General features: G+C 41.6%; 1 protein-coding gene across 2 annotated transcripts in view; it reads right to left on the reverse strand.

The window, feature by feature from the left end:
- LOC311241537 (transmembrane protein 87A) overlaps window positions 1-12,358 on the reverse strand; it is a 164,254-nt gene extending 151,896 nt beyond the window's left edge. For both annotated transcript variants that reach the window (XM_084330386.1, XM_084330385.1), the window contains exon 1: window positions 12,207-12,358. In XM_084330386.1, the coding sequence (XP_084186512.1) occupies window positions 12,207-12,344 (138 nt within the window). In that variant the 5' untranslated portion in view covers window positions 12,345-12,358. The remainder of the gene's footprint in view (window positions 1-12,206) is intronic.
- Window positions 12,359-12,864: the final 506 nt, after the last annotated feature.

The following is a 12,864-nucleotide window of genomic DNA, read 5'->3' on the forward strand; positions in this document are numbered from 1 at the left end:
ACTACCTTATCAACCACCATGCCTGGCGCTAACAAACAAGTAAGTTATAACTACTGGTGTAGGTCCAGAAAACATTATTATAAAATACAGAATACTTTACAATGCAGAAAACTTGAAACTTTGATGAAGTGAAGACATTTTTATTTCACAATATGTTCAATAAACTGGGTGACAGTCATCAGTACCAACCATTGTTGCTGTGCATTAGACACATATGCTGGTAACATTCACAGTATAAAATTATGGTAATTTACCAAGACAATACCTTATAAAAAGTGAACACTGGATGATAACCAACCATCGTTTCTGTGCATTTAGAAGTTTGCTGGTAACATTCACAGTATAGGATTATGGTAATTTACAAACACAATACCTTATAAAAAGTGAACACTGGATGAGAACCAACCATCGTTTCTGTGCATTTAGAAGTTTGCTGGTAACATTCACAGTACAGGCACGGCACATGATCAACTACAGGGCATATCTTACAGTTGGTCTCTCGCATCGATGACGGCATTGTCCATTGATAAATGGATGAAGCGCCAGATGATCTGTGGACCAAAAAATATCCAATACAGGCTTCCAAAGTATATAAATAAGAGGCCAATGGACTGCATTCGAAAAGTGTGGTATGTTACCTACAGTATATACTTTTATAAACTGGGTGACTGTCAGCAACCATTGGTTCTGTGCAAACGGTAAAAATGAGGGGGGAAAAAGATAAATAAAAAAATAAACTATATACACACACAATGCAAATGATGAATGGAGTCGACACAGCTAGATCGCTAACATAACGTCTCATCTGCAAGTGATCCAAACATGCCTATGCAATATGTACAGTGGCCCAAATACATGTGTCCAACGCATTTGTCTTGTACAGAAAACAGTACACTATACTATAATATACTACTCTCAGCTAGCTATACTATGTACCGGAGTGGTACACATGGTTCTGTCTGTATCACACAATGATGGATTATTTAGAAGTACTCTGTACTTCTGTGTGCCGGATTATTTAGAAGTAGTCTGTACTTCTGTATGACAACTAATAAAGAAACTATTTAGAAAAATCCTTCTTTGTGTGATACAGAGTGAAGCATTTTTCACGATGCAGGGGGACTTTGCACGATGTGCAAAAATATCTGGTTTCACCCCTGAGGCCACGCCTAAGGCAGACCCGACATTTCCTACATGGTAGCTTTTGCTTGGGGGTGGCTTTGTACGCCACCATTACATGTTTCCCAAAGCCACCCACTAATCTGCTCTGCGGGTCCCCCGGTGGGGCCCTAGGGTCGCGCTGCCTGTCACGCCCCACCTGCTCAGCCCCTGCCTCCTCCTCACCCCCACCGCCGCCCTCCTCCTCCTCCTCTGCCACCCCAGGAATCTTCAAGTCCTCAGCCCCTGTGTAGGTCCGCGCCACAGCCCTGGTGTACCGGAAGAGGTTGTAATAATACCCTTGTGGGTGCCTGGTTTTGTACAAGACAAAAGAGTTGAACATACATATTTGGATAAGATACAGCACAAACTTTTTGGTCCACTTTCCAGTCTTACGCGTACACGGATAGTACGCCAGGTTTTGATCCAACTGGTCGACGCCTTTCATGAATTTATTATACAAAAGAAGCAGTGAAGCCAGACCAGCACTCTCAGGTTCAAAATTTAATGGCAGCCTGAAACAAACATGTTTCGGAAATATGTATTCCTTCTTCAGTGTTATAGCTTGCAATGGACTTGCAGTCAAGATAATGGTTATATACACACAGGTGGTTAATGATTTGGCAGGAAATGACATCACAGCGCAGGTGTGCCTGAGTCTATTGGTCCTCAATGACAAAAGAAAAGACCTATCAAAATAGAGTCTGTTAGTAAATACAAATTATACAAATATACCATGTATAAAAGACATATAAAAAGACATAAAAAACACAAAAGCAAAAGCAAAAATTGCATTACATTAACATACCAGAAACTTGCTATGTAACATGCCCGTAGTTTATAGGGCTAATTTAGCCCCTATACTTTTTTCTTTTAAGCATCAAAGGATTAACATACCTCTTGCAGGAAACAACCACTTGGATTAAACCATATAGATAAAAGGTACTTAAAGGAAACAGGTTAAAACGTTCTCTTCATTCATTGCTCGCTATACTCATATAACTAGGGTTATAGGATAACCTTCGTTTTGGGGTAAAGGCACTCGCATCTCACTCAGGCGCCCTGAGAACTTTTAAGTTTTCTGAAAGTTTACATTTGAATGTGTAACTTGTATTTTAATAATTGTATTTGTAATACGAAAACATTGTACATTGTTGATACAATACGTAAATATTATGCCTCTACCTTCCCCCTGCCCTTCCCTCTACCTGCCCCCTTCCCACCATTAAGTTTTACTGCCCGTCTGCCTGCCTGTCTCTATGTTCTGGTTCTCATGTACTAGCCGTGACACAGCCAGGTGTAAATAGCTACAGTGATAAGATGTATCTTTATTAATCACCCAGGTGTAAATAGCACAGTGATAAGATGTATCTTTATTAATCACCCAGGTGTAAATATGTACAGTGATAAGATAAGGTGTATCTTTATTAATCACCCAGGTGTAAATAGCTACAGTGATAAGATAAGGTGTATCTTTATTGATCACCCAGGTGTAAATAGCGACAATGCACAAGATAAGATGTACCTTTATTAATCACCCAGGTGTAAATAGCTACAGTGATAAGATGTATCTTTATTGATCACCCATACTAGGGAAAATTAAATTAAATCGAATTAAATGAGATGTAGCAGTTAATGTAGTTAACACCAACAAAATACATTTTCAATGAATACCTATCAAAAAAGTAAGTAAAAATATATATAAAAAAAAAAAGGAATAATAGATACAATAAGATAGATGTGTGTGTATATACACGTGCAATATCTGTGTGTATACTGTATGTATAAGGCGCCAAACAAGCTGTGGCTCATACAGTATCTAATGTGTGCTCGGGTGCAAATAGCATTGTTGGCTACAGACACATGGGTGCTTTATCTCTGCCATGTTATATACATCTTGTGTAAACGGTCACGTTGGCTATTCCACCCCAAGTGCAAATAGCATTGTTCACTCCGGACACCTGGGTGCTAATAGCATCTGCCTTCGAAATATTACGGTTACAAACAGAAGATTAAAAAAGATTTAGGCAAACATTTTGGGCATCAAGCCAACACTTCTTTGCAGTGGAACTAAGGGAAACAATACAAACAGAATAAGAAATCAGATACAAAATAAAAAAATAAATACATAAACAAATTAATTAATTATTAATACATGAATTAAAAGAATTAAAAAAAATTAGATAATACATTAAATAAATATAATAAATACATTAGTACTATTATTATTAATAATAAGAAGAATAAGAATACATAAATAACACAAATAATAATACATAAATAAATAAATAAATAAATAAATAAATAAATAAATAAGAGAAGCATGGTTACACAGCAGGGCTTTCCCTAAACAATGGTATAGGGGTGCAGCAACACTAGTATATATTTATTTTTGCAGTGAAAGCTTGGGGCCAGCAGACCTATGGGGCCAACAGATGCATCATTGTCTAATACATGATTCCTCTATTCCACTGTGTGTGTATATGCATGCATGTGTGTGTTTTCGTGTTCAACTTAAAATATTGTGTAAATGTATACATTGTACTTAAATAAATAACTTGTGTTTGCTATTTTATTGAAATTATGTTTTTAAGTTGCAGGAAATAGTTGAGAGGGAAAGCCCTGGACAGTAACAATGTTGAGATAACCTGAGTATGATTTGATTGGTTGGTTTTATTTCTGTGTCAAAAGTGCCCAGGTGTTACAAGACAATGAAGAAACTAAATGAATAAACAAACCATGCATCATACAGATATGGAACCTCAACACCTCATCACTGGTCAAGAAGGCTCACCAGCACCTCTTCTTCCTGAGGAGACTGAAGAAGGCCCATCTTCTCTGATTCTGGTGAACTTCTACTGGTGTGCCATAGAAAGCATACTGACCAACTGCATCAGAGTCTGGTATGGCAACAGAATTGATCGGAAAGCACTGCAGAGGGTGGTGATAACCAAGTTCTATGAATTCTGGTGACGCTCAGCGTCAGTCTGCACTGACTTCACTTCGTGCACGTACACTGAATAAAAAATTCCACAATGTACCTTTACATACCAACATTCGTCTGGCCACACCCCTATCCGCTTACCTTCATAAGCAGGTGTGTGGTCACCTACTCGCCTCCTTCCCAAACTTTCACCACAAGGCGAGATCAAGGGCCGCAGCGGCGTCCTGACGCTGAGCGTCACCAGAATTCATAGAACTTACGTTCTATTTCATTCTGGCCTCCGCTCAGCGTCAGTCTGCACAAGAGGAGCTGAGCGGAAGCCAGACGCTCGACAAATGTACCCCGCTGAGGCCCCCCACAACCATCAGACCGGGGAGGACCGAGCCCCCCGACCCTCCCTAATGGAGGGATACCCTCCCTATTGGAGGACGGGAGGGAGACGGATCCGACCGTGCGAAGAGGAACTCGAGCAACTCAACGCACAGGGTGAGCAGACCGTGGCTTGACCCCACGACTATGCACACGCACAACCCGCATGCCACCAGGGAACAAACAGAAGGAACAACCCTCGTTACTGCCCCCAAAATCACGGGGGCAAGAGCAAACTCAACCCGTGGCAAGGCCGTAGCAGCGGAGCGCGAAGGAAGACCCAGACCCACTGAAAGGACTGGATCCCCTGGAAAAAGGGGGCCCGGAGAGGTCAATGACGCCAGGCATCAAGATCCCACCAGGCGGTCACTTAGTGACACCGCCCCCCACATCGCCAGCGTATTCGGACAGGGCCCCTCCAAGAGCGGGCCCTTTCCCCCCATTAGTACGCCGCCTGGCACACTGACCCTGCAACACAGGCAGTCAGCATGGCCGTAAAGCACTCAAAAGGTTAACCAACGGAAGCAGGCAGCGCACCGGGGAAACCAGGCAGCAGGCTGTAGACCCGAGCCTGGAGCAATGCGGACGAGACAGGCGCCAAAAAGGTCAACTGAAATAACTCATCTTCCGAGCCAACAAACACCATGAGAATGTCATCTATGTACCTTTTCCAAAAAATTACATTTTTCAAGAGGGGCGAGGCATCTTGGTTGTGGATAAACTGGGATTCCCAGTGGCCCATAAATAGGTTGGCGTAATTAGGTGCGAATGCAGAACCCATGGCAGTACCCTGAAAAATGTAATTTTTTGGAAAAGGTACATAGATGACATTCTCATGGTGTTTGTTGGCTCGGAAGATGAGTTATTCCAGTTCAGGGAGTATATCAATGGTACACATCACACTTTAAAATTCACGATGGTACACAGCAGAGAACATATTGATTTCCTAGACTTACGGATATCAGCTGACAATGAGGGAAACCTGAACACTACTATCTTCCGTAAACCAACAGACCGTAATACTATTTTACATGCACAGAGTCATCACCCGAGACGTATGGTAGAGAATATCCCATACGGACAATTCCTGCGCCTTAAACGTATCTGTAGTGATCCCACAGACCTAGAAAGGAAGGCAGATGAAATGAGTAACAGATTTGAACAGAGGGGATACAAGGCATCAGTGGTGCACACAGCCAGAAATAAGACAAAACATGTACAGAGGGAAACTATTTTGGAATCTGACAAAAGCGACACCCCTGGTAACAGAGTCACATTCGTTTCAGAATATAGTACTTCATCTCAAGTTGTTAAAAACATTATTGACAAACACTGGAACATACTCAAATGTGACCCTCTTTTAAAAAACATTTCTTCATTACCACCAAGATTTTGTTTTAAAAGGGGAAAAAACATAAGGGACGCTGTAGTCAATTCTATGTATAAATCCCCTGTAGTAAGTCACTCTAACTGGCTAACAGAGCTGTGTGGTAACCATCCATGTGGTCGATGTACCCATTGTTCAAACACTATGAAAACAAAAGTTTTCTACCACCCACAGTCTGGGCAGGAATATAAAATAAGGGACCTTATTAATTGCAACACCACTCATGTGATATACATGCTGAAATAGGGCTGGGCGATATAACGATAACGATAAATATCGCGATATATTTTAATAATCGATATCGAATATCGAAATAAAAAAAAATCGAAAAATCGTTTTTTTTTTTTTTTTTTTTTTTTATAATTTTTTTTTTAACCTGCAACAGGGCAGTTTTAAAACCAGAGACAGTGGACAGACTTGTCTTTCTTGCCTGCAACTTAAAGTAATGGCTTTGCTTGTCCAAATGACAATACTGACCAAATTCAGATTTCTTTTTCTCTTGTCCATTTATTTTGTTTGCTTTCTAATTTAAAATACATTTTGAAACCGTCTGTACACAGTAGGCTATGTGTGCTAGCAGAACTAGACTCCAGTCACGAGTCACAGTGCACATGTGCAGTGGTTTGTCCACCAAAAAAGCGCCAAAAGATCGAAAATAAACTAGCATAAATAAAATAATAAACTGGAGCCACAGCCAGCAGAGAAGCCGGTTTACTTTAGCTTTTAAACCAGCTGCAGCCTGAGAACTGGAGTGTGAGGGGATGTAACACTAAAGATGGCGGCAATGACAAAGAATTGCTGCAAAATAAACATACATATGTTGTTTAAAAAAAAAAAAAAAAATATTTTTATTTTTTTTATACTTATAACAATTCGATAATTATCGATATCGAGAAATAAAATTTAATTATCATATCGTTATCGCGATATGATTTTTTTCCATATCGCCCAGCCCTATGCTGAAATGCCCTTGTGGTAAGGTCTATGTTGGACAAACAAAACGAAATTTGAAGGTGCGAATAGCAGAACACAAGGCAGCCATTAGGAACAACAATATGGATTATGCCATTGCGAGACACTATAAGGAGAGAGATCATGGTTCCACAGCCTCTCTAAGGTTCATTGGAATCGAAAGAGTCACCCTACCACCGAGGGGCGGTAATATAGTAAAGCTTCTCTTACAAAGGGAAGCGTACTGGATTTTTACTTTGAATTCTGTGGAACCCCATGGTCTAAATGAATCCCTCGAGCTGAATCCATTTTTGTAACCACTATCCGTTCTGTGTAACCTATATGGGTGTGGTTTTAAGTCTGTTTTAAACTATTTATCAGGTCTAATGACCTAGGTATTTGTCACTTCTCTCATATTGCTTTATTATATATAATTTTCAAAAATGAGTCTGTGTATGTATGTGGTATCTAGGCATTTCTATACATAAAAGTGATATGTATCCTACAAAATGATAAAATTTAATGTGATAATTGAGTAGCCAATGGGCTTGATATGTTAAGATTTGTCACTTCTCTCATTTTGTATTAGATAATTTTCAAAAATGAGTATGTATATATGTGGTCTCTATGCATCATTTTTATACTAAGAGTTGTATGCATTACATCCTGCAAAATCATCAAATTAAATGTGATAATTGAGTGGCCAATGGGCTTGATGTATTACGATGTGGGGTGGAGCATGCTATACATAATGATGATCATTGATGACACCTGCTGCATAGCACCTGAGGAAGCGACAGCGAAACGCGTTGTGCAAACAATAAATAAGCAAAAACGAGTCCTGTGGAGTGTGCGGTCCCTTCTTTCCTTTGAAGGTTTTCTCCTTTTAGTTTATATATATATATATATATATATATATATATATATTTTTTTTTGCTAAATCAACTTTGCCTCTCTTTGTTAACTACAACAAGCAATGCTGTTTGTTATTTAAGATGAGGTCGGACTCTGCACTGACAGATTTGTGTTCATTGTGCTGCTTTTATAAAGCCTCAAATGACGGCTTACAATATTTCATGAAAGCAAAGTGTTTTGTTTGTCTACGATTTAAAAAGGTTTAAACTTTACAGCACTGACAAAGTTGAACAAAGTGCTGTACAAGTCCCACAACATAAAAAAAAAAAAGTAAAAAAAGATTTTTTATTTTTATTTTTTTTATATAGTTGATTCCATTTTTATTGCTCAATTCCGCGATTCCGTCCGCGATTCCGTGATCGCGGATTCCATATGGCTCTAGACTCTCTCCACCTCGCAACGACTTATTTGCAAAGAGTATGGCGCTGCAGACCAGCAGATTCAACTGTTTTAAGGCTCTATCTGGGGACCGCTCAACAGCGCCCCCCACCCAACAGCTGAATTGCCAATGGCTGAATTGGAGTACTGCACTCTGCCGGTACAGAAGGGTGGGTTATGGTGGATTCTGTGGCTCTGCAGCTGCATGCAGTCGCAAATCTAGCAGCAATCTCCCGCTGACACAGCGGTGTCATTATTATACCTGCTTGGTGAAGCAACGATGAAACAAATGTAATGATTGTTTCGTTCATCACATAGGCTATTTAATTTGAGCCTATTTTAATACAATTCAAATAATCAAATTGTGCTTAGAGGGAATTATTTTCACCGGACATTAAGACCGGAGAGATTAAATATGTCGGACTTCAACAGATTTTGCCGGTCAAATACCGGTAATTACCGGCTAGCGGAAACACTGCACCAGACATTGTTCCTCCAAGTCGCCTGGGAGAACGACACGGAGCCGTCGTGCTTCATGTTCTTTCCTCTTTTTATTTAAAAAAGAAAGAAACACAGACTGACATGAATCCCACGTGACGCAGCTGAGGGTAAATTTTTTTACATTTTTACATCCCGCCACTCTCGCCACAGGGAGGAGACGGAAATCCCCAGAGAGACTTCCCACGCGAGCTGTATAGATTGAAAAGAATATATTGCAACATTGAGCTATGTAACACTTGGGTTAGAGCTCTCCGAGGAGGAGGCACTGAACCAATACACACTCAATAATCGAAATGAATCGAATACACACACAATAGAGCAGAACCCCTTTTTTGAAGTTCTACTCACCTTGACAATCTGAGGAGGAGGCTCTGAACTCTGAGGAGGCTCCCTCACTGGGAAGGAGAGTCCGAACTCACAGAAGACACTTCTCCCTGAGGAGGAGCTTCGTGAGGAGGAGCTCTGACAACTCCCTGAAACAGATCCATAACATGGACCTGAACAACCCACGGAAGTCTTACCAATAGAGACACGCTCAGTGACGTACTCTATGGCGGGGGAATTTCCGCGGTGCACACGCCCAATCTTCCAGGGCGTGGGACTTACCCTGTAATGTGCCGAACAGCAACGTGACAGGAACCTTGAAGGACAGGTGGTTTTAACCCCTGACCAATCAGAAAAGGGGAGGAAAGGATTACCAGTTCACCCCTTTACGACCCCTCACCCATGATACGATGTAATGACAAATAGAGCATGACACAGTCATAGCATGCTACATGAAGCATCTAACAGCCTCACATAGCTCATGCGCAAACCTGCTACCTGAGTTTTACTAAGGAAAAACACAGAACAGAGAGGGCCCCTTTAAGAGCCCCGGTCCAGACTTACACATGTGCTTCTGTGGGCCAAACCTAACCCAGTTGTAGATCACAAAGACACACACAACCCTTCATCACAACAAAAAATGGCAAAAGTACACTCTTACTACAGAGGAACGCCGTTTTTCATAACGAGAGAAGACAGAAGTCCTCGATTATGTAATGGCCACAGACCTTGCTAAGCACACATGATAAGTGACCAAACAACCTTTTCTTTAGGAAAAAATTGTTTCTCAAGCAGAAAGCACAACCCCAGCAATTAAGCTGAGGGTTACATCGTATCCCCACAAACACAGTGACACAATATATTGTAACCAAACATGTCTGAGAGGAGGGGGGGGGAAGCCCCAGGGAAACCGGGGGGTCACCCCTCCTATCTTACCCTTGATACGACCAAGGCAAACAGGCACCTCTGTTAATGTGTGAACATGCTGTTCATTGTCATCACAGGCTGAGAAAAAAGATTCATTCCTCAATCACATGTCACTAGGGAGCGAAATTAACTTTTTGACTCACCGGCCAGTGGCGGGTAGATGGGAAGAGTCTACCCGCCAAGCATATTTCTTACCTGCCAAATTTTTTTTGCTTAAAAAAATATATATATATATTTTATATAAAAAAAATTTTTAAATAAAATATATATTATATAATCATACTTGTAGTTGTATTATCTGCGAGACATCGCCACCACGCAATAAGTCAAAATGCTTGCTATCTGCAAACAGCTCCACTGTCTGTGTGTATACTTGAGTAGCCTCCAGCTCCAGCAAGGATTCTCCGGCCCTGCAGCTAGACCCTATATTCAGCTAGACCCTACATTCAGCATGCAAGGATTCTCCGGCGATGCAGCTGGACCCCATTTTTTAACGTTACGGTTATTTTGTCAAATCACATTCAACATGCCCTCAGCTAGAATACGCATTCAATCAATGTTATAAGACATTGATATCAGGAGCTATCTGTAGCTACTGCTAGCCCGGTAGATAACGTTAAGACAATTTAGTTTACTGGGACAGATCGATCTAAGTGAGCTAGCTAACGCGAGCTAGCTAACGCGAGCTAGCTAACGAGGGGACGGAGGTATTATGCAGCTCATGGAGGTCCGATCTAGACTAGAGCAGACTGCTACCATTCTGAGAGCTTAACGTTAGCACTAGAGCTGCGGGCGAGCTGCTACCATTCTGAGAGCTTAACGTTAGCACTGCAGTGGCACTAGAGCTGCGGGCCGCTCTGTGTTGATACGAGCAGAAGCCAATAGTATCCCGCTGCAGGGCTGGGCGGATATGACTCGTCGCCACGTTTTTTTTCAAAATAAGAATATCATACGAACCGAATGCTGCTAACTGCCGGAGCCATCGATATTATGACTCTAGCTGCGCTTGGGCCGGAAATGAGACCCGCACAGATTTTCAAAATAAGAGTATCATTATGAACTACACGTCCACACGCCACACGGCGGGCAGGGCTCTCAGTGGCAAGCGCCAAAGGTAAAAACTGAGCGCCCCTGGCGGGCGGCAGGCTTTAATTTCGCCCCCTGCCTGCAGGTTCTATACAACAAGAGGTGCAAATCCAGAGCCTGCAGGATAATGAAAGACCCTCACCACCCCAATAACAGCCTGTTCCAGCTGCTGAGGTCAGGCAGACGCCTGCGAACCCCAGCTACTAGGACAGAGCGGCTTAGGCTCAGCTTCTTCCCCCAGGCCATCAGAGCCCTGAACAATGAACATTGAGTGCCACAGAACACTGAACTATCCACACACAAGCACACATGAACACTAGCAGCCACTTAACACTTTAACATGAGCGGGCACACACTCATGCCGCACACTTATGGCCAAAAGGAAAGGCCACTTTAAATTAGAATAACAGGAACAGTGTATTGCACTACCAAAGCTACCTAGCATGTCCTATATGCTCTGTAAAGATACCGAGATGTCACACCATGTTACCTGTTACCTGTTTATTGCACAATGTTGTTTTTTTATTGGATTCTATTATATGTTGTAACACTGTATTGCACATCGTTGCGGGCAAGACCACCCGCATTTCATTGTATACTTGTATGCCGTGACAATTAAAACTCTTGACTTGACTTGACTTGACTTGACCATCTGTATGTCATATATGTTATGATGAATTGAAAATGGGGACCCTGATGTAAACAAGACGAAAGTCTTTCTCTGGTCTGCATCCCCTTAACAATTGTATGTATTGAGCTGTACTGTACTGTACCCATTCTGCAATCTGTTAATAAAGTTTTCAATCAATCAATCAATCAATCAACAATTGTGTGTATTGATATTGAGCCGTACTGTATTAATTTGTACCCATTCTGCAATCTGTTAAATAAAGTTTTCATTCATTCATACAGCTAGTTATAAACATTAAAACAACCACGTCCTACCTAGAATGACGAGTAAAACCATCGGCTATATAGGATATTTGATAGACACGTTATGGGCAGGCTGTGATCAGATGACTGGGGGAGGATGTGAGAAGACCTTTGTAACAACGACATAACTATGTACCTACTATATCACAAATCTCATTTACAGCACACATGTTTTGTTTAATTTGAACAGGATTTAAATAATCTCCTGTAGATTTTAATATGTCAGATTGGTCCATATCATATGTGTTGGTCCAACTCAATGTTGACAGATCAGGCTGTCTAAAGCCAAGATATGCTACGCATGCCCCCAAATAGACATGGGTGGAAACTCACCGCGTCCAGGTCCAGGATCCATTTACCCGACTCTGACACGGCTCCTGCCGGTCCGGTGAGATACAGTAGAAGCGCTAGAACTAGCCCTGCTCTGGACCACAGTACCGTCCGGACAACCGGACCCGCGGCACTCGCCATTTCTGAACCAGGAAGCAAACCTGCAGCCACAAGCAACCTGGTGACGCGCCGCCGAGGAGGCTTCTTTTAGTTCAGCTAGAGCGTCAAGTGAGCGGAGCTCTAAGCAGACATCTGTTAAAAATATGAATCTCCGGCGTCCACCCAGAGTGGCAAGTAAATGAAACCAAAGAAACGTCGAAATAGAGCATGGGAGGCGTTACATACACGGGGTTCCGAGCAGTTTTGCGTATATTTTCGAGGAAGTAAATAAAAAATAGTTGATTTTGTATTTGTAGTGCATTTGGTACAGTAAAACTGTTGGAGCCTACGTGTACTACTAGTCAGTAGTCACCCACATCCTGATCACAGCTCACTCTCGCTCGTTCTCTTCTATTTCATTTATGGTTGTATTATCTATTTATTGTGTATGCTAAAGAAAATACAAGTTAAAGATTTTCATCACCGCTTCTCTACAGAGTGACATTTAAATATGATATATGAGTGTTCCTATTAGGACCGTGAGTCGGCCTGTCCATCCTGG

Source organism: Notolepis coatsorum, assembly GCF_963971535.1.
Source record: "Notolepis coatsorum genome assembly, chromosome: 1".
Taxonomy (NCBI): Eukaryota; Metazoa; Chordata; class Actinopteri; order Aulopiformes; family Paralepididae; genus Notolepis; species Notolepis coatsorum.